The following is a 22,600-nucleotide window of genomic DNA, read 5'->3' as shown; positions in this document are numbered from 1 at the left end:
AAGGACTGGATGTCACAAAAGGCTAAATGACTCTAAAACATTTGATGTCACTGCCTTGGGCACGCTGAGTAGCTACTGCCATCAGTTTGGTGTTGCTTCGGACAACTTTTGTTAAATTTGACAAGCAAATAAGCTCAGTTGTTAAATCTAGCTTTTTCCAATTGCGTCTGTTTAGTAAAGTTAAGCCCTATTTGCCTCATGTTGCTCTAGAGTGCGGCATTCATGCCTTTCTTACGTGTTGCTTGGACTATTGCAACTCCTTATATTGTGGGCTTGATCAGGCCTCCATTCATTGCCTGCAGTTGGTTCAGAACGCTGCAGCTTGTTTGCTTACAGTCACGTAAAAACGTGAGCATAACTCCTGTGCTGGCTTCTCTGCACTTCCAATCAGCTACAGGATTTCTTTTAAGATTTTAATTGATGGTTTTTTAATGTTTGAATGGGTTAGCTCCCCTCTATTTTCCAAACTTCTGTCGGTCCACATTCCAGTCCGGTCAATAAGATCAGTAAATCAGGTCACTTTGGTTGTGCTGAGATCACGGCTGAAAACTATAGGGGACCAAGCATTTGCTGTGGCTGCGTTCAGACTCTGGAACAGTCTTTCCTTGAATATTAGAACAGCCCAGTCCCTTTGCATTTTTAAGTTGTTGTTAAAAACCCACCTGTTTACACTGGCCTTTAACTCAAGCGGAGCAGATTCTTGTATTATCTTTTTATGATTTTTAATAGTTCTTAGTATGTAAATTATTTTTTATTGTTATTATTTTTGGATGTTGTGTATTTGTTATTTTATATATTTATATTGTTCGTTGTGTACAGCCATTTGGACAGAGATTTCTGTATTAAATGTGCTATATAAATAAAGTTGACATTGACAAAAGACTCAAAGCAAGTACTAAGTGCATATACTGTGCTGTACATTTCAGCAGGCTGACATTTCATTATTAATGCAATTTTAGAAATAGTAATTGTTTTTTTAATCAAAACTTTTCATTTCCCTCCGCATAGAACCATTAATAAGATTACAAATGGGTACTACCTAATGTACTTTAAGACATTAATTTAAACCAGTGACCCTTTTTAGTAATATATTTTGAGCTAAGCTATGTATAAGCAGTAAAATAAGGTGAAATGAAATAAAGGATTTTACTCTCCTTTTTTAATATAGTATTTATTAAAGCCACAAAACAACTGAACAGTTTCCACATTCCATAAATTTATTTTAAATTTATATTTACTAGTGACAATCAATGCAAGGACAATGAGACAAACCTTCCCCCAGTGAGCTACTGACAAGGCAAGGTAGGTTTATTTACAGGTCCTTCTCAAAATATTAGCATATTGTGATAAAGTTAATTATTTTCCATGTCATGATGAAAATTTAACATTCATATATTTTAGATTCATTGCACACTAACTGAAATATTTCAGGTCTTTTATTGTCTTAATACAGATGATTTTGGCATACAGCTCATGAAAACCCAAAATTCCTATCTCACAAAATTAGCATATTTCATCCGACCAATAAAAGAAAAGTGTTTTTAATACAAAAAACGTCAACCTTCAAATAATCATGTACAGTTATGCACTCAATACTTGGTCGGGAATCCTTTGGCAGAAATGACTGCTTCAATGTGGCGTGGCATGGAGGCAATCAGCCTGTGGCACTGCTGAGGTCTTATGGAGGCCCAGGATGCTTCGATAGCAGCCTTTAGCTCATCCAGAGTGTTGGGTCTTGAGTCTCTCAACGTTCTCTTCACAATATCCCACAGATTCTCTATGGGGTTCAGGTCAGGAGAGTTGGCAGGCCAATTGAGCACAGTGATACCATGGTCAGTAAACCATTTACCAGTGGTTTTGGCACTGTGAGCAGGTGCCAGGTCGTGCTGAAAATTGAAATCTTCATCTCCATAAAGCTTTTCAGCAGATGGAAGCATGAAGTGCTCCAAAATCTCCTGATAGCTAGCTGCATTGACCCTGCCCTTGATAAAACACAGTGGACCAACACCAGCAGCTGACACGGCACCCCAGACCATCACTGACTGTGGGTACTTGACACTGGACTTCTGGCATTTTGGCATTTCCTTCTCCCCAGTCTTCCTCCAGACTCTGGCACCTTGATTTCCGAATGACATGCAGAATTTGCTTTCATCCAAAAAAAGTACTTTGGACCACTGAGCAACAGTCCAGTGCTGCTTCTCTGTAGCCCAGGTCAGGCGCTTCTGCCGCTGTTTCTGGTTCAAAAGTGGCTTGACCTGGGGAATGCGGCACCTGTAGCCCATTTCCTGCACACGCCTGTGCACGGTGGCTCTGGATGTTTCTACTCCAGACTCAGTCCACTGCTTCCGCAGGTCCCCCAAGGTCTGGAATCGGCCCTTCTCCACAATCTTCCTCAGGGTTCAGTCACCTCTTCTCGTTGTGCAGCGTTTTCTGCCACACTTTTTCCTTCCCACAGACTTCCCACTGAGGTGCCTTGATACAGCACTCTGGGAACAGCCTATTCGTTCAGAAATGTCTTTCTGTGTCTTACCCTCTTGCTTGAGGGTGTCAATAGTGGCCTTCTGGACAGCAGTCAGGTCGGCAGTCTTACCCATGATTGGGGTTTTGAGTGATGAACCAGGCTGGGAGTTTTAAAGGCCTCAGGAATTTTTTGCAGGTGTTTAGAGTTAACTTGTTAATTCAGATGATTAGGTTCATAGCTCGTTTAGAGACCCTTTTAATGATATGCTAATTTTGTGAGATATGAATTTTGGGTTTTCATGAGCTGTATGCCAAAATCATCCGTATTAAGACAATAAAAGACCTGAAATATTTCAGTTAGTGTGCAATGAATCTAAAATATATGAATGTTAAATTTTCATCATGACATTATGGAAAATAATGAACTTTATCACAATATGCTAATATTTTGAGAAGGACCTGTATATAGCATCTGTCATACCCAAGGCAATCCAAAGTCCTTTTCAGGAAATCAAAGGAAAAACGTTCAAATAACAAGAACTTTTCAGCAAAGAAAAGCATTGAATAAAAAAACAACAAATCTTTAAATGCATTATCTTTATCATGTTTCACTCGTTCATCAGTAACTGGGCAAACAGTTCATTAGTGAGACTTCTTAATAGAAAGCTGCAGTAAAAAACATTGTTAGTCCTGATTTAAAGAATCCAACAGTGTCTGCAGGTCTCGGGTTTTCAGGGTCTTCTTTCCAGAGCTGAGGAGCATAGAAACTAAATGCTTCCTGAACCCTGTTTTGTTCTGGTTCTGGAAAAACTCAGTAATCAGTGACCTTGTGTTTCACTCAATGAAAGGCACTGATATGAGTCTGGACTTCTTCGACAACACTCTTTCCTACCCGAATATGAAATTATGACTTACTATGATTCATGCAAACAAAAATGTATGCAAAAATGTTTTAAGGAAGAGATTTCTAAATCGGTTACCAGACTTGTAAGCTGCTATGTTTGTTCTGAGAGGCTACAGACAGTTTGAATCTTAGCGCAGTGTTCACTTTCACAACCATCAGGAGCTTAACAAACCAAATGTCTAAGGTTTAAATATGGGAAGCTTCCTTTAAACAAGGTATTTTCTTTTGTTTTTATTGTGTATTAATATTATTGGAATTGATGTGTATTTTTAAATTAAATTATTAGTAAATATCCATATATCCAAATGTGTGAGAAAAACACAAAGACTGTTATAGTGTATCCCGCTTTTTTCACCCTGACTGTTTCTTTGAATAAATTTCTTAGTCCTGTTCTGCGTTGCTCTGTCAGGATTTTGGATAAGTCCTGAGTTTTAAAGGATGTGAATAAAACCGTAGAGGAATTATAATTAACTTAACACTTAATCATAATTAAGAAAAACTAGAAAACAAGCCAAGTAAAAACACTGGTGTTACAACAAAGTAACCTAAATTAATTGTTTTTAAATCAAAACGTGTTTTATGTCGTTATTATTATTTTTTTTTCTGATACGCATTTGTCAAATCCCCAGACATTATGACGTCAGTGCTGTCTGGATCGCGCTAAGGGTGGGGGGTATTTAAGCACACGGACAGAGAGGGAGGAGGAAGAAAAAAAAAAAACATCATCACCAATGCGCTGTCGGTGCGGGGTCACGAACTATGACCTTTAATAGACGGAAAACTCAACAATTATTTTTATAAACCAGCCGGAGCGCCTTAAAGTGGTTAGTGCCGTCCCTCTGAGGTGAGTGATCGTCCTGGACTGAAAGCATGAAAGCACCTCTGAGGTGGCAGCGCTGGGTCTGAAACAGCGGCTAGCTACTTAGCTTCCTGTCCGTCTACGGCTGCTCTTGGTCCGGGGATGAACAGAAACAAGCTGCGCGCAGTCTGACTGTCGGCATGGAAACCTTAACTGTTTATTAATTACATGACAACGCTGTTAATTTGTTTTAACCCCTGCACTGTGACCGGGTGAAGACAGAGACCGGCATCGTTAGCTGTTGCTCTGTAGCCTACGGTACTTTTATTCGCGTTTAGCTAGCAACAGCAGCTAACACCGGATGAACTCGACCCTTTTACCTTTGCCATCCTGCTGACATGAGTGGATTGAAATGTCTGTGCCATTGTTTTATTTAGAAAAGCAGATTTAAAAAAATATATTCCATCAGTATATGAGATGTCACCCACTCCACTGTCTATTAAGAAAATTGTTAAAATTATATTAATTTATAACGTCTGCGTTGTGTTGGCCAAATGCCACATTCTCCATTTTGTTCTGTGCTGCTGGAGTAAAGGTATTGATGGACATACTGTTCAGCCAATCTGTAAACAATATGAAGCCTCACGCTCCTCCCATAGACTGATCCTGTGGACAACTGCAGGTACATTAATCAGCTGTAGCTTAGCCTATCTAATGGAAGAAAACGGTGAACATATTAGTGCCTACTAAGCTGTTCAGATGCATGGTGTCTATTAATTGTAAAAACTTTTTCTAGGTGACATGCTTCCTATACGGTATTTTGTCTGAATGATTTAGTCCTAATGTGCAAAGCTATTTTATAGCAAAAAACACCTGAAGCTAAACAAGTGTTTATGTCCTTTCTCAACCAGCTTTAAACATATAGAGACCCATTTTTATTTGAAAAATAGATAAGGCTCAAGTAGTTTCACTCTCGCCACTGATTTTTAATTAACTTCGGGTCTTGGCTTTGATTGGGTCATTTCAACACAGATTGCTTTGGTCTAAATTGACCAAAACCCTGCCACCACCTTCTACCTCTACAAACTTGAGGCCTTACAAAACAGCTATTTATACTAAGAAGAAATTACACACAAGTGAACTTCACCAGTTTGTGACTTCTGAAGGCAAATAGTTCCACTGGATTTTTTTTTTTTTTTTGGCATATCAGAATAAAGGTGTCTGAATACAAATGCACGGCAGACTTGTCAAATTTTTATCTGTATATTACGTTGAAAACTGTTGGAATCACATAAAATGGGGACAGATGGAGTCTGTAGCGAGTCTGTGTTAATGCAGACTACATCTGTGTCAACACAGTTTAAAAACATCCCCAGAACATTTTTTCTGCGATATTCTAAAGTAAATACACGTTTATTATGGTTTAATAAGATGTTTAAATAAACAACTGAATAAGTAACCACAGCAAATAAAGGAAAAAGTCTGAGCATTGAGACACTTTACAGTCTCTTATATTCAGTTTGAGTTAATTAGTTCACTTTCTCCTGATGCACGTGTTTAACATGTAAATGACAGAGATGGTGGGAGCTGGGTTTTATTTTGAAATCCCGCCTTCATCCCTGCCAGGATTATTTCAAAGACTGGCTCGTTTATACTTTCCTTTTCAATTAAAAAAGTGCTTAATTTTATGTGCGCTCCTGAAACGTGCCAATAAAGTGCCAGGTAAGAGCTTTGGCCCATTGGAGCTTCCATACAACTGCATAAACCATCACGGTTAATTTCTCTGGTCCTGTAAGAGGAAAAACTGTACTTTTTATACAGGTCTTAATTTAATAATTTTTCTTATTTTGCTGGTTTGAGAGTGGTGACACTTATAAGAATCTTAATGTTCCCATTACAATATTCTGATACCTTGACAAGTACCTCTACTGTGGGACCTGGCCACTTTACGTTGTAGCACTTAATGTGCAGAAAATAGCTACCAAGTGGATCAGTATCTTTCAAAATACAGCTGTAGTTTCACTTTTGACCTTTTGTAGAACTCAGAGGTTGTGTAATTTAGTCTGGGTGATTGTTCAAAAACAAAACTGTGGCTATTTTCAACCTTTTTGAAAGGCAAATGTATCATACCCCAGTTTTGTTTTGTCTTGTGACTTTTACCATCACTGTTGATGATTCAAGTCTCTTGCATCTCTCCACAGACCCCACTAATGACTCCACATGATCATGGCGAGCAACCTAAATCTGCTCTCTCAGCAGAAAGCAGATTCTAAACATGAGGCAGAGGTCAGTATGCTGAGAAGGGCTTTCTTTGTGTATTTTGTTCCACACCACACAGTCAAATTTTTTAATGGAGTCATAAAGTATTATGTAACCACATTCCTATGGATTACAGACACCTACCTAAAACCTATTTGGGTGTTTGTTAGCTGACACAAATTATTTGTGCTTAACTGGGTTAGGGGTCATGCTCTCCATCAGATCCAGTGGTGGGTGAGTCTCCCCAGCGCTTTCAGGTCATCTCCGCACAGCCTGCCACAACACCACAGCGAATACAGGTAATCAGCAGTGCAATAACCTGCAGAGACACTGGTTGACATTACCAGATGTAAGGTCTACTTTAATCACATTAGTGTTTGTTCCTGCCTCCCTCCCTTTTTCTGTCTGCCTCTTCTGTCCTTCAACTTTTCAGATTGTAACCGACCAGCAGACAGGTCAGAAGATCCAGATAGTGACAGCGATGAACCCGTCCAGTGCTCCAAAGCAGCAGTTCATTCTGACCACGGCTGACAGCTCAGGGGCAAGCAAAGTCATCCTGGCCTCACCGGAGACTCACAACACAAAACAGGTCATCTTCACTGCTGCAGACACCATAATGCCAGGAAGGATACAGGTACATTTGTCCCACAGTATACCCACATATCCCATAATGTTGGCAGATCTGCTGGGACAACCTTTGTCGTGATATTTTCACTTTTACTCAGATGTGTCCTTGACATTATGCAGGCCTGGTAAAGGTAGAATTAGTAGATTATAAGTTTGCATTTGGCTTTGCTTTTCAGATTGTCACAGATCCAGCTTCAATGGAGCGATTGTTAGGACAGTCAGGAGATTTAAGTCGATCTCAGCCGGTGGAATATTGCGTTGTGTGTGGGGACAAAGCTTCAGGTACTCTACCTTACAGCTGACTCTTTACATTCAGTCTGCTGAACACATCACAACGTGGAGTCCAGCTGTTCAACTTTACTCTGTCGGCACCATGACTGAAACCGCCTGATTTCTGTATGTGTTCAGGGCGTCACTATGGAGCTGTCAGCTGTGAGGGATGCAAAGGTTTCTTCAAGCGTAGTGTGAGGAAAAATCTGACCTACAGCTGTCGCAGTAAGCAAGACTGTGTCATCAACAAACACCACCGCAACCGCTGCCAGTTCTGCCGGCTGAGGAAATGCCTTAAGATGGGGATGAAAACTGATTGTGAGTTTGCATCCAGATGAAGCCCAAAGTCCTTAAATACGGTTTAAGTTTGAGTCAAATCTGGTCTTGTTGGATAATTGGCCAGATTAAGATTAGTCATTTTACTCGTGTTGTCCAAAACACAGGTTCTCAAACTGTGCAACAGGTATTGCCCTTGTAAATAAAGTACCACCATGCTGCAAGACATTTTAAAACAGAAGCACAACAGGACTTGGATTTTGTCATTTTGTTGAAAAAACCCCAACTATTTAGTATTATTACGGTAATATTCCAAAAATAACAGTAACAACAGTCTGCTTGGTGTAAATGTTTAGCTGTCCAGAGTGAGAGGAAACCCATCGACCTAGTGCCCAGAGAAAGACAAGCCAACTGTGCTGCCTCCACCCAGAAGATCTACATCCGCAAGGATCTCAACAGCCCACTTATTGCTACACCAACCTTTATCTCTGATACAGATACAGATGGTTCCAGGTCAGTAGAAATAAGACCTGTGTACATACAGTACCTTGCGAAAGTATTCGCCCCCCTTGAACTGGTCAACCTCTTGCCACATTTCAGGCTTCAAACATAAAGATATAAAATTCAAATTTTTTGTGAAGAATCAACAACAAGTGGGACACAATCGTGAAGTGGAAGGAAATTTATTGGATGTGTCAAACTTTTTTAACAAATAAAAACTGAAAAGTTTTGCAATATTATTCAGCCTCTTTACTTTCAGTGCAGCAAACTCACTCCAGAAGTTCAGTGAGGATCTCTGAATGATCCAATGTTGTCCCAAATGACTGATGATGATAAATAGAATCCACCTGTATGTAATCAAGTCTCCGTATAAATGCACCTGCTCTGTGATAGTCTCAGGGTTCTGTTCAAAGCGCAGAGCATCATGAAGACCAAGGAACACACCAGGCAGGTCCAAGATACTGTTGTGAAGAAGTTTAAAGCCGGATTTGGATACAAAAAGATTTCCCAAGCTTTAAACATCCCAAGGAGAACTGTGCAAGCAATCATATTTAAATGGAAGGAGTATCAGACCACTGCAAATCTAACAAGACCCGGCCGTCCCTCTAAACTTTCATCTCAAACAAGGAGAAGACTGATCAGAGATGCAGCCAAGAGGCCCATGATCACTCTGGATGAACTGCAGAGATCTACAGCTGAGGTGGGAGAGTCTGTCAATAGGACAACAATCAGTCGTACACTGCACAAATCTGGCCTTTATGGAAGAGTGGCAAGAAGAAAACCATTTCTCAAAGATATCCATAAAATGTCTCGTTTAAAGTTTGCCACAAACCACCTGGGAGACACACCAAACATGTGGAAGAAGGTGCTCTGGTCAGATGAAACCAAAATCGAACTGTTTGGCCACAATGCAAAACGATATGTTTGGCGTAAAAGCAACACAGCTCATCACCCTGAACACACCATCTCCACTGTCAAACATGGTGGTGGCAGCATCATGATTTGGGCCTGCTTTTCGTCAGGAGGGACAGGGAAGATGGTCAAAATTGATGGGAAGATGGATGGGGCCAAATACAGGACCATTCTGGAAGAAAACCTGTTGGAGTCTGCAAGAGACCTGAGACTGGGACAGAGATTTATCTTCCAACGAGACAATGATCCAAAACATAAAGCCAAATCTACAATGGAATGGTTCACAAATAAACGTATCCAGGTGTTGGAATGGCCAAGTCAAAGTCCAGACCTGAATCCAATCGAGAATCTGTGGAAAGAGCTGAAGACTGCTGTTCACGAACGCTCTCCATCCAACCTCACTGAGCTCCAGCTGTTTTGCAAGGAAGAATGGGCAAGAATTTCAGTCTCTCGATGTGCAAAACTGATAGAGACAAACCCCAAGCGACTTGCAGCTGTAATTGCAGCAAAGGATGGCGCTACAAAGTATTAACGCAAGGGGGCCGAATAATATTGCACGCCCCATTTTCAGTTTTTGATTTGTTAAACAAGTTTGACACATCCAATAAATGTCATTCCACTTCACGATTGTGTCTCACTTGTTGTTGATTCTTCTCAAAAAATTTGAATTTTATATCTTTATGTTTGAAGCCTGAAATGTGGCAAGAGGTTGAAAAGTTCAAGGGGGCAGAATACTTTCGCAAGGCACTGTATAGTGCTATAAAAAGGTATTTGGCAAATTATAGATTTCTTTTTTGTCACATTTCAATTGTTTAAGAACATTAAGCAATTTTTAATATTAGGCAAAGATAACATAAGTACAAATCGCTGTTTTCAAATGACGATTTTACATTTTTAAGGAAACAAAAGCTATCCAAATACAACAGGTCCTATGTGAAAAGTAATTGCCCTTCTTGTTACATTATGAATTTATGATAAACCATCTTTTTCTGGTTCAGTTTTACTTGCCACACCCAGTCCCGTGCTGACCAGCCAGGTTGGTTTGGATATTCTTTCCGATTCTTTGCAATAATAAATGAAATCATAATGTGAAAACTGCTCCTTTTATTTACTCCGGTTATGTTCTGTATTACAATTTTTTTGGATGATCTGAAACCTTTACGTATGGAAAAATAAGCAAAGGAAAAAGCAGAAGTCATTTTGAAACATTCAGATACCTTTTTACAGCAATGTACAGTAAGTCTGAAGTATAACTGAAAGCCTGTTAGGTTGTTCTACTAATGTTATGTATAATTGTACAGATCCAGCCTGCTGGACCAGGGGATGCTGGTTAATATCCAGCAGCCGGTTATTCAGGCTGATGGAACGTTGCTCCTGGCATCAGACTCTAAGGTATATCTGATCATAACACCTTGTAGCTCTTCTGTATTCTGCTCCTTTTAACATTGCGTCTTATTACAAAGTTTGAATGGCTTATAGCATCAGTGTCTTTGGGTGAAGTTGATGCTGTAATGTGGCAATTGTTTGCTCTAGATGGATTCTGGGCACGGAGACCTGGGGACACTAGCCAATGTGGTGACATCACTCGCCAACCTGAGTGACTCACTGAAAGAAAACCTTAACAATGGTGACACCTCAGACAGCCAGCAGGAGGAGCAGTCTGCAAGCGAGATAACACGGTTAGTATGTCAGCTAGAGGTTCATCTGAGGTCCTTCAGGAAATCTTTTTCTAGAGTTCTGTGATACATTTAGTAGTCTAAAAAGCAGGAAAATCTGTTTCCAAATTTAATTTTAACGTGTTTGCACGTATGTACTTCACGCAGTGCCTTTGACACTCTGGCCAAAGTCTTCAACCCACCTGAAGCAGGGGTGGAACAGAATCTGGCTGAGAAGTCGCAGTGCTTCAGTGGGACTACCATCCAGCTGATTGGACGGGACCAGGAGACGCCCATCATCGAGGTGGAGGGACCACTGCTCACAGACAGCCATGTTGGTTTTAAGGTGGGTAAAGTCTACCTCCGAAGCTACTGAGATGGAAACGAGGACATATGCAAAGCCTTAGTAAACATTCTGAGATGTTCTCAGATGTCTTCTTCCGTGGGCTGACGGTATTGTTTTTGTGCTTTTATATGGATGTAGACTTCAGTTTCAGTTTATTTATATAGAGCCAATTCACAACACATGTCATCTCAAGGCACTTCACAAAAGTCAGGTACATACATTCCAATAAATCCTAACCATTGAACAGTACAGTCAGATTCAGTTATTTATTCAAATTGGATAAAAAGTTTTTCTATCTAAGGAAACCCAGCAGATTGCATCCAGTCAGTGACTTGCAGCATTCACTCCTCCCGGATGAGCATGTAGAGACAGTGGACAGTCACTGGCGTTGACTTTGCAGCAATCCCTCATACTGAGCATGCATGTAACAACAGTTGAGAGGAAAAACTCCCTTTTAACAGGAAGAAACCTCCAGCAGAACCAGGCTCAGTGTGAGCGGCAATCTGCCACGACTGACTAGGGGTTTGAGAGAACAGAGCAGAGACACAAAAAGAACACAGAAGCACTGATCCAGGAGTACTTTCTATGGATAAACTCTGAGCCAGTTTTCAAGGTTAGAGTCTGAAAGAGAGCACATATAATTAGTTACAGTAAAAGCTACATCAATCGCTATATCTAGGAGAGAGAAAGGGTTAAACACTGAAAGACAGGGCCATGTGGATCATCGGTAGAGGGTGAGCATTAAGTTGTTGCCAGCAGAAGCTCGGACGATTCCCCTCTCCAGAAAGGTGTCACAGGTAGACACAGAGTCAGGCCAGGTGTTGCTTCTAGGAAGAGAATAGAGAGAACAAAGTTAAAAGCTGAAATAACAGCAAATAATGCAAAATTGAAGAGTAGTGTGAGAATGTAGTGAAGAGGGTGAAAGTGGTCATTATGTCCTCCAGCAGCCTAAGCCTATAGCAGCATAACTACACAGATAGTTTCAGTTCAGATTATTTAGTTAAATGGCGCTTATTTACAACAATGTCGTCTCAAGGCACCTCACAAAGGGTCCAGAACGGATCGGGGCCGCCAGGGAGGCCAGACCAAACCGCCGAGTGCCAGAGCCCGGCCACCCCAGAACGGGCCACGTGTAGGGGCACTAAGTAAAATGATAAACTGATAAAGTTTGTCTATCTAGAGCCCACTGATGGTCATTGTTATACTAAAAACCACAAGGATTGGGATACCTCTCTCTGTCTGACTGATTATAACCATTGGAAAGGAGAAGGGGTCATACAGGTAGCAGAAATGGAGGGTGTGTTTGCACCTCAACCATAACTGAGCCGGTTTAGGCTAAACCTGACTGCCCCTTACTCCATCCAACAGGGAAGGAGGAAGATAGCCTAAGCCACTCTAACCATAAGCTTTATCAAAAAGGAAAGGAAGGCATGGTAAGGCATATTCGTCACTTCCTGTTTTCGCTGTTGCACTCGGTGGATTGTTTGGTGTGTGAAGGCTCTCTCGTTTGATCTGATTTCTCTCTACTGTGATATCTCTTACTTGTTCTAATACATAAGCACGTTAAAACACATACTTTCTGTTGCTGTATTTAACGTTTGGGTACAACTCTCTTACACGGTTTTTCTAGTAGTGGTAAGGGGTCGCTAGCTTAGCGTTAGCTTTAGCTCCACCATGACTACCCTTTCTGCTGTTTCTCTCTCTGAGTCCTCTCCTCTCTCCTGCTCTCTGTGTCAGATGTTCAGTTACTCCTCTGCCACCTTTAGTGATAATGGTACGAGTAATAAATGTAGCATTTTTGTAGCTTTGGAGGCGAGGGTATCGGAATTGGGGGCCCGGCACTGCGCTGTTGAAAAACCAGCAGATAGCCGAGGCCCCTTAGCCAGCGCGGAGCCACCGAGGGTAGCTCCCCGTAGCAGTCCTCCAGCAGAGCCCGCGCAGCCGGGGCCTCAGGCCGGCTGGGTGACGGTACGTAGAAAGCAGAGTCCTAGATCCCAGCCCACAGGTCACCACCAACCCGTCTGCGTTTCTAACAGATTTTCCCCGCTCAGCGACACACCCGCTGAGAAGCCAACTCTGGTAATTGGCAGCTCCATAGTCAGAAACATGGCACTAGAGACACCAGCGACCATAGTCAAATGTCTGCCAGGGGCCAGAACGGGCGACATCAAATCATACCTGATACTGCTGGCTAAGGATAAGCTTAAATACAGTAAGATTTTTATTCACGCTGGCGGTAATAACACCCGGTTACGTCAATCAGAGGTCACCAAAGTTAGTGTTGCTTCGGTGTGTAAGTTTGCCAAAACAATGTCGGACTCTCTGGTCCCCTCCCCGATCTGACCAGTGACGACATGTTTAGCCGCATGCTGTCATTCAACCGCTGGCTGTCTAGGTGGTGTCCAGAAAACAATGTGGGCTACATTGATAATCGGCGAACATTTTGGGGAAAACCTGGTCTGATCCGGAGAGACGGCATCCATCCCACTTTAGATGGAGCAGCTCTTCTTTCTAGGAATCTGGCTGAATTTATCAGTTCTCCAAAACTCTGACAACCCAGGGTTCAGACCAGGAAGCAGGGTTGTAGTTTAATACTCCTCTCTGCAGCTTCTGTACTGCTACCCACCCATTACCCTATTAAGACAGTGTCTCGCCCATGGCCAAAATTGAATAGATAAAAAAATTATCTAAAAGGTGGAAATCAGGAAAATCTAATAAAAATAAACACAACTCAGACTGAAAATAAAAATAAAACAATTAAATGTGGCCTACTGAACTTAAGATCTCTCTCTTCAAAGACACTGCTAGTTAGTGACCTGATTTGTGACAATCAGATTGATTTATTTTGCCTCACAGAAACCTAGCTGCAGCAAGAGGATTATGTTACTATAAATGAGTCAACTCCTACTAATTATTTAAATTTTCACATTCCTCGAAATACCGGGTGAGGAGGAGGAGGAGTATCAACCATCTTTCAGTCTGATTTATTGACTAGTCCCAGACCAATCAATAGCTACAACTCTTTTGAATATTTATTCCTTAGTTTTCCTCATCCAAATTGCAAAGCACTAAAACCACTTGTTTGTTGTTTTGTACCGTCCACCTTACTTTCAATTTTTACATCAGTTTTCAGACCTTTTATCTGATTTAGTGTTAAATACAGATAAAGTTATTATATATCTTTAATATTCATGTTGACACTGAAAGTGATACCCTAAATATAGCCTTTAATGCTATCTTAGACTCAATTGGCTTTGCTCAAAACATTAACAAACCTACCCACCTTTGTCTTCATTCTCTGGACCTTGTGCTGACATATGGCATTGAGTGTAAAGACATAACAAAATTTTCTCATAACCCTGTCCTGTCTGACCATTTTTTAATAACCTTTGAGTTTAATTTACTCCACAACTGAAAGAAAATGTCATTACAGTAGATCATTATCAGGCGATGCTGTAACAACCTTTCAAGAATCTGTTTCACTTGTAATTTCCTCATTACCACTGAAAAGCACAGTGGAGGGCAATAATTTTGTTTCTGCCCCTTCACAAATTGATTCTTTGTTCATAGTGTTTCTTCATCATTGCGTGATGCATTAGACAATGCAGCCCCCTTGAAAAAGAAGGTAATTACAGGAGGCTGGCTCCCTGGTTTAATTCAGAGCTGCATACTTTAAAGCACAATGTTAGAAAATTGGAGATAAAATGGCGCTCTACACACCTAGAGGATTCCTACTTAATCAGGAAAAATAGCCTACTGTTGTATAAAAAGACACTTCACCAAGCCAGAACAGTTTATTTCTCATCATTATTAGAAGAGAACAAGAATAATCCCAGGTTTCTATTTAGTACAGTTGCCAAACGTACACAGAGTCATAGCTCTGTTGAGCCATCCATTCCCTTAGCTCTTTGCAGTCATGACTTTATGAGATTCTTTTAAGATAAAATTGATTCTATTAAAAATAAAAATCTTTGACATACTCCCGAAGATGATTACTTCATCCTCAGCAAGTAAGACAACATTGGAAGTAACTGTAGAACCTGATCTATGTTTGGACTGTTTTGATCTTGTGAAACTTCCTGAGTTATCAGAAATATTAGCTTCATCTAAACCTTCAACTTGTAGGTTAGACCCAATCCCAACCAAATTATTTAGGGAAGTGTTCCCTCTGATTACCAGCCCCATTTTAGGTATGATTAACCTATCCTTAGTAAATGGATATGTACCACAGGCTTTGAAGTTAGCTGCAATTAAACCTTTTCTTGAGAAACCTTCGCTTGATCGAGATGACTTGAATAATTACAGACCTATATCCAATCTATATCCAATTCTTGAGAAAATAGTTGCTAATCAAATGTGTGAGCATTCACATAGCAATGATTTGTTTGAAGAGTTTCAGTCAGGCTTCAGAGCTCATCATAGCACTGAAACAGCTCTGCTGAAAGTCACTAATGATATTCTTATGGCCTCAGATAATGGACTTGTGTCTGTTCTGGTTCTGTTAGATCTCAGTGCTGCATTTGATACAATCGATCATAATATTCTCTTAGAAAGGCTGGAATATGCTGTAGGGATCAGGGGAACAGCGCTAGGCTGGTTTAAATCTTATTTGTCTGACAGATTCCAGTTTGTTCATGTAAATGATAAATCATCTTTAAACTCCAGGGTTAATTGTGGAGTACCACAGGGTTATAAACTTGGATGACTTTAAATGTTTTGCCAAAATTAGAAATATCCTGTCCAGGAGTGACGCTGAAAAACTAGTCCATGCATTTGTTACTTCAAGACTGGACTATTGTAATTCTTTACTATCAGGATGTCCACAAAATGCAGTTAAAAACCTTCAGCTGATTCAAAATGCTGCAGCAAGAGTTCTGATGAAAATTAAAAAGAGAGATCATATTTCTCCTAGTTTAGATTCCCTTCATTGGCTCCCTATTAAATTTAGAATAGAATTTAAAATTCTCCTCCTCACATATAAAGCCCTTAATAATTTAGCTCCATCATACATCAGAGATCTGATTGTTCCATATGTTCCTAACAGAGCACTTTGTTCTCAGACTGCAGGTTTACTGGTGGTTCCTAGAGTTTCTAGAAGTAGAATGGGAGGCAGATCCTTTAGTTATCAGGCTCCTCTCCTGTGGAACCAGCTCCCAGTTTTGGTCTGTGAGGCAGACACCCTGTCTACTTTTAAGGCTAGGCTTAAAACTTCCAAAAAGGCAATAGTCAAACATGTGCTTATGTGAAATTATGTCGCAGCAAAAAAGATTTTTAGCTTTCTATTTCTATTTATTTTTAAACGACTCCATATTTTAAACTGTTCCTCTTTGTCTTTGCTTGTTCTCTTCAGCTGACCATGCCCAGCCCCATGCCTGAGTTTCTGAATGTACACTACATCTGTGAGTCGGCGTCCAGACTTCTCTTCCTCTCCATGCACTGGGCACGCTCCATTCCTGCCTTTTCAGCGCTTGGGTGGGGAAAAGAAATTGGCACAATAAAAGCTTAATGTAGCAACACTGCCACCTGCTGCCTGTTTGTAGTATGCCTTACATGTTTATGTATTTCTCAGTCAGGAGGCAAACACTAGCTTGGTGCGAGCTTGCTGGAACGAGCTGTTCATTTTGGGCCTTGCTCAGTGCGCTCACGTGATGAACCTATCAACCATCCTTGCTGCCATCATTAACCATCTGCAAAGCAGCGTCCAGGACGGTATGGACCAAAGACCCCGTCATCATCTCACAGTAGGACACAAACATAAAAACAGGAGTGAAGAAATGTCATCATATTAGATTGTAGGTGTTGTTGCTTGGATTTCCTTCTAATATATTGTATTTCTTGGTCTTTGTGTTGTGCGGTGTAACTCAATCCCCAGGTATGAATATGACTGTGTGCCTCTGATTAACACAGAAAAAGAACAGCTTCTTATAAAAGCAACATTCCACTGCAAGGTTAAATACGCAGTTATATTCATTGGAGTTCTCTTCTGTAATGCAATGTAGGGATGGATGATTGGCGATATAAGATCATGAGGGATCAGAATGACGACAAGCCAGAGAGATGCAATGTGGTCTGTAACAGTGATCCCCAACCCTGTTACTTAGGCTCCCCTGTCATGCATTTCTTAGATGTTTCTGTGTTGCCACATTTCTGATTTAAATGCATGTCTATATAACAGGTGTCTCTGGAAGTTGAGGCTGTGCTGAGGAATAATTTCTATAAGATGTGTTGATCGGTGGGCCCCGAGGAGAAGGGTTGAGAACCAAAGCAATATATATGACATTGAGTCCATTTTTGTTTGAAGTTCTTGTGAAGTTGCATCTGTTTCATGTTCCTCTTTGGTTTTAGCCTCATTAAAAAACGTATATGCAGCAAGAGTGCCCCCGAGCACGGCTGTTGTCGCTTACTGCTTGATTTAAAATACATATTTTTATCTTGCCCAAAGTGTATGAGACAGATTGTTTTGCAAATGGTAATGCAACTTGTACTTGACACAAGTCTGCAAAATCACACACACATATAAAAATCTGCTCAAACATCTCCTTCAACCGACATCATATTGCTAGAAGTCAGCGAGGTACTGTGATAGGATGCCAGCTATGCAATAAGTCCAGCTGTACTACTATCTGGAAAAGTCCTCCAAACCTTTTACTTTTATAGTTAGGTATCTCATTTTGTGCTTGTCAAAAGTGTTAACAAGGATTAACAATATAAATCCAAGCACAGGGCCCTGCAGAACTCCACAACCAGCTTTGTTTCGTGGGATATTTACAGAATTCTTGCCATTTTCTTGCCTTTCAGACAAACTGTCTGGAGAGAGGGTGAAGCATGTGATGGAGCACATCTGGAAGTTCCAGGAGTTCTGCAACAGCATGACGCGGCTGGAGACCGACAGCTACGAATATGCCTACTTAAAGGCTATAGTGTTGTTCAGCCCTGGTGAGAAACGTCTTTTAGATCGCCTGTAAGCAGTTAAAAGGAAAGAAAACACCTACACAATCAAGTTGCTCTATTGTATTTTAGATGTTTTTGTGTTGTGTTTTTTTCCCCTCTAATGATCAGATCACCCAGGTGTGGACAGCAGTGGCCAGATTGAGAAGTTCCAAGAGAGAGCTCTCATGGAGCTGCAAGACTATGTGCAAAAAACATACCCCGAAGACACATACAGGTCAGTTAATGATATAACATGATGACATAAATCAATGTATGAGTAGACAAACTAAACGTGAAACTGTTCAAGAAGATGTCAGTAGCCCCTTTTTAACTGAAAGCTCTGGGATTTAAAACCCCAGGATTTGTTTTACCCATGTAAAAGGAATCCTAGGCATTTGGATGCCTTCTGTTTCCTTTGCTCAGAAAGGCTACAGGCTATTTATTTAAATCTGGCTAAAGATGTATGGGAAAGTTGTGAAGGAAGATGCACTACACCTTGAGTCCAGCCTTACTTCTTTACTCCCTTTAAAAGACAGTTTTGATTAGCAGCTTTAGAGTTATACAGTTGACTAATTCCTTCCATTATTTCTTACGTTGCACTGGATCCAGTTTTCATTTCTTTATATTTATTTTTTTACCCACCTGCATCAGGCCAGAGTTGTTGCTTTACAACTACAAGAACTACTAAACACTGATCAACATACTTATTTTTCTTTTATTATCATCAGGCAAACACATTTCAGATATCTACAGCACCAACTGAAAAATGTTTTTAGTAAAAAATAAAGATTATCAGTCCAGAAGTACAAGGAATTGATACATTGATTGTCTAATCATAGGCAAATATTTATATAAAGAAGAAGATGCGTAGACAGTGAAGGATGGCACGACATGAGGGTGAAGAAGATCACTGGTCTTTCCTCCTGCAGAGCTGTCTGCATAAAACTGAAAAATACGAAAGAGTTCACACCCCACTAAGTTAGGTTTACACGAAAAGCCAACGCTTTATATTCACTTTCAGCCGCCACAAACAGATAACAGGTAGCGGGAAATCCCAGAGTGCTGGGGCGAGATCAGGCAGGGTTAGTGGGGAAGTCCCAGTCCAGCCCCTGGTTAGCTTAGCATAGCAGCCAAACCACCTTGTAAGCTCCGCTGCTCTGAAAACCCTGAGGAACCTTTCAAAGTAGGCTCATTCTTGATAAAATGACTCCACAGATGAAGTTTCGAGATCTACTGTCTCTCTTAAAAACATTTTGAAACGACTTTTTGTGAGAAATTAATGGTATAAAAAGGATACACTTGTATAATCACAGCCACCATTAGTGCAGCTGCTGGTGCCATGCCTCGCTGCACAACGCCACCCCTTTAACAATCCCGATGAAATCTAGAAAGTCCTTCCTAGGAGTAGGACATTTTACCTGTGAAAGCAAGGCCCTGGGAAAGTGAAATAACTAATAATTTGTATCGAAACGCGCCCAGGGCTTTTAAAAGTCCGAGGCTTTCCACAAGCAATGGAAAAAGGGCTAATGATGCTCAGCTGTTAAAAGCCACATTTATGGGAGTGTTTTACTTTCATCTCAGACTTCAGAATCATTGTTCAAATAAAATCCTTGACACTATTTAAAAAGCTGTAATTTAAAAGAATTTCAACAAAAAACCAAGTCCATTGGTAGCATTTATTACTGAACACTAGGATGATTACATATCTTGGAATTAAGCTTATAATTTTATGGATAATGCTTTAAAAGTGTTGGGTCCTGTATTGACTGTTGATGTCTTAGAAAAATATTGTTTCAAATTACTAAAAATCTCTAAGTAAGCTTTTGGCAGTTTGGTCACAGGTTTGTAGTATATACTGGTGCACAGTATGTTTTCGATGTTCATATTTTCTCCTAGCTTTCGTATGACAATTTGTGACCAGTCATCATTAGTGCTGGCATAAAAAAAAATCACAGTAAGTCAATAAAGGAGAATAAATGAATAATACCTCAGCCACACACTAAACAAAATGACATACTGTCAGATGTAGCGTATAGTTGTGCGGTTAACTGACAAAGTTTTATGAATGTTAGCTGTCAGAGGTAGTTAAGGTATTTTGCAGTAAACAACTGAAAATAAAAGATCAGGGAGGATTTTTGGCTACATTTTACTAAATAATCTACCTTTTTCAGATTAACACGTATCCTGACCCGTCTGCCTGCCCTACGTCTGATGAACTCGAGTATCACAGAGGAGCTCTTCTTTACTGGCTTGATCGGCAACGTCTCTATTGACAGCATCATTCCCTACATCCTCAAGATGGAGACGGCGGAGTATAACAGCCAGGACTCTGACTCGACAGAATGACAACACTCTAAGCACTCAGAACTGTCAGTTAAGTTTGCAAGTCTCATTTTCAGGTACATTGTCTCTAGAGGGCTGTAGTTCAACTACGAATCCTTGTTTTCTAACATCACTTAGGGAGCGCTTGCCAGATTTAGCATAACATGGCATTGGAAAACCAGGATGACTGGGAATGTTTTCTGCAGTTGATGCTGTTTATCCCATGGGATAAAAGATCCTGTCAGCTGTGACTGGTTAACTGTTGTATCCCTCTTGATGCTTTCTGCACACTTTGATCCTACTTGTTAAATTGTCTGAAGTTTAAATAAGCCTTATTGTCTATGATGTTGGTCAAATATGTTTAACTAAGGACCAGCCTCTGATACAAAAATGTCAAACAAAATACCAAACATAGCCTGAAATATAAATATATGATTATGTAAAACTACAGGATGATTAAGTTCACTTCATTAGAAGGGAACCTAAAAACACAAGAAATCTTCGGTCTTGGTACCGATTAGACCAGCACTGGTCTAATCGGTACTTCAGATTTTTGTGGCTAAAGTTTCAGGCTCAAACACACACTTCTCTGAATGCCAAGTAATTTCAAATCACTTTCTCATCAGAAACATGCTTTGTGTGTGTGTGTGTATTTTTTTTTATTTGATGTTAATATACAAGTATTTTGTTTAAGTATTAGACAATAGGCCACCAACAAATGTTACATGTGACCTAAATGGCCAGCTTTTTCCATTTGAAGCCAGGAAACACCTACGCATGAATCAGCCATATTCATACCTGTGGCCTATACTACGAAGCAGGATTAGTGGTTTATCGAGGTAACTTTAATTTAGCTGCCCTTTGAGGTTTTTAGTACCAGGAAGCTGGTTCACTCCTTACCTGTGTCTGTCACCATGGTAACTCATACGGGACACTAGGGCTGCGCAATATTAGAAAAACAGAAAAATATTATTGCTGAATATTGAGAGACGATATTGGTTCCAACTAACTCACATTTCCTGAACTGCACTCATCCCTTTTTCATCATCCTGGCATTAGTACAGTAAATGTTAGATACATTCATGCTTTCATCATTTGGCTTTGAGATTGACATGTGCATTAATTTTCACATTCACCATCGTTTTTTTTGAGTGTTTTTGCCAGCTTCCTTCCTGCTTATTTGTGATTGGTCCTCTAGTTACAGCTCCACCTGTTTCACATAAAAACGCCTATATTCTGGGTAACTGACTTACCGAGTTGATGACTAGCTTTGTAGTAAGACTAACACATAATTTAAATTGAGGTTTATCTAAACTGGTTCTCTAAAAGAAAATGTGTTGAACCTGCTTCCTAGTAGAGGGCCCAGGTCTAAGCAGTGCTGTTGTCTTTTATTAAAGTAAAATACAGGTCCTTCTCAAAATATTAGCATATTGTGATAAAGTTCATTATTTTCCATAATGTCATGATGAAAATTTAACATTCATATATTTTAGATTTATTGCACACTAACTGAAATATTTCAGGTCTTTTATTGTCTTAATACGGATGATTTTGGCATACAGCTCATGAAAACCCAAAATTCCTATCTCACAAAATTAGCATATTTCATCCGACCAATAAAAGAAAAGTGTTTTTAATACAAAAAACGTCAACCTTCAAATAATCATGTACAGTTATGCACTCAATACTTGGTCAGGAATCCTTTTGCAGAAATGACTGCTTCAATGCGGCGTGGCATGGAGGCAATCAGCCTGTGGCACTGCTGAGGTCTTATGGAGGCCCAGGATGCTTCGATAGCGGCCTTTAGCTCATCCAGAGTGTTGGGTCTTGAGTCTCTCAACGTTCTCTTCACAATATCCCACAGATTCTCTATGGGGTTCAGGTCAGGAGAGTTGGCAGGCCAATTGAGCACAGTGATACCATGGTCAGTAAACCATTTACCAGTGGTTTTGGCACTGTGAGCAGATGCCAGGCCGTGCTGAAAAATGAAATCTTCATCTCCATAAAGCTTTTCAGCAGATGGAAGCATGAAGTGCTCCAAAATCTCCTGATAGCTAGCTGCATTGACCCTGCCCTTGATAAAACACAGTGGACCAACACCAGCAGCTGACACGGCACCCCAGACCATCACTGACTGTGGGTACTTGACACTGGACTTCTGGCATTTTGGCATTTCCTTCTCCCCAGTCTTCCTCCAGACTCTGGGACCTTGATTTCCGAATGACATGCAGAATTTGCTTTCATCCGAAAAAAGTACTTTGGACCACTGAGCAACAGTCCAGTGCTGCTTCTCTGTAGCCCAGGTCTGGGGAATGCGGCACCTGTAGCCCATTTCCTGC

General features: G+C 40.5%; 1 protein-coding gene across 6 annotated transcripts; it reads left to right on the top strand.

Annotated features, from left to right (window-relative positions):
- Positions 1-4,030: 4,030 nt before the first annotated feature.
- On the top strand, positions 4,031-21,762 carry nr2c2 (nuclear receptor subfamily 2, group C, member 2). Of its 6 annotated transcripts, none has more exons than XM_047378440.1 (15): positions 4,031-4,208; positions 6,365-6,449; positions 6,626-6,721; positions 6,856-7,011; positions 7,226-7,331; positions 7,458-7,637; positions 7,952-8,108; positions 10,310-10,400; positions 10,542-10,687; positions 10,832-11,009; positions 16,360-16,481; positions 16,579-16,718; positions 17,808-17,945; positions 18,069-18,174; positions 20,111-21,762. In XM_047378440.1, the coding sequence occupies exons 2-15, from the start codon at positions 6,384-6,386 to the stop codon at positions 20,283-20,285; spliced, it is 1,857 nt and encodes a 618-aa protein (XP_047234396.1). In that variant the 5' UTR covers positions 4,031-4,208; positions 6,365-6,383; the 3' UTR covers positions 20,286-21,762. The 6 variants fall into 6 exon arrangements, 5 of the variants coding, with proteins under 5 accessions (XP_047234396.1, XP_047234416.1, XP_047234409.1 ...); XM_047378453.1 differs by having other exon boundaries at positions 4,032-4,208; positions 6,645-6,721; positions 6,856-7,056; XM_047378432.1 differs by having other exon boundaries at positions 4,032-4,208; positions 6,856-7,056.
- Positions 21,763-22,600: the final 838 nt, after the last annotated feature.

This window comes from Girardinichthys multiradiatus, chromosome 1 (genome assembly GCF_021462225.1).
Source record: "Girardinichthys multiradiatus isolate DD_20200921_A chromosome 1, DD_fGirMul_XY1, whole genome shotgun sequence".
Lineage (NCBI taxonomy): Eukaryota > Metazoa > Chordata > Actinopteri > Cyprinodontiformes > Goodeidae > Girardinichthys > Girardinichthys multiradiatus.
This window is presented reverse-complemented; position numbering and strand designations above follow the sequence as displayed.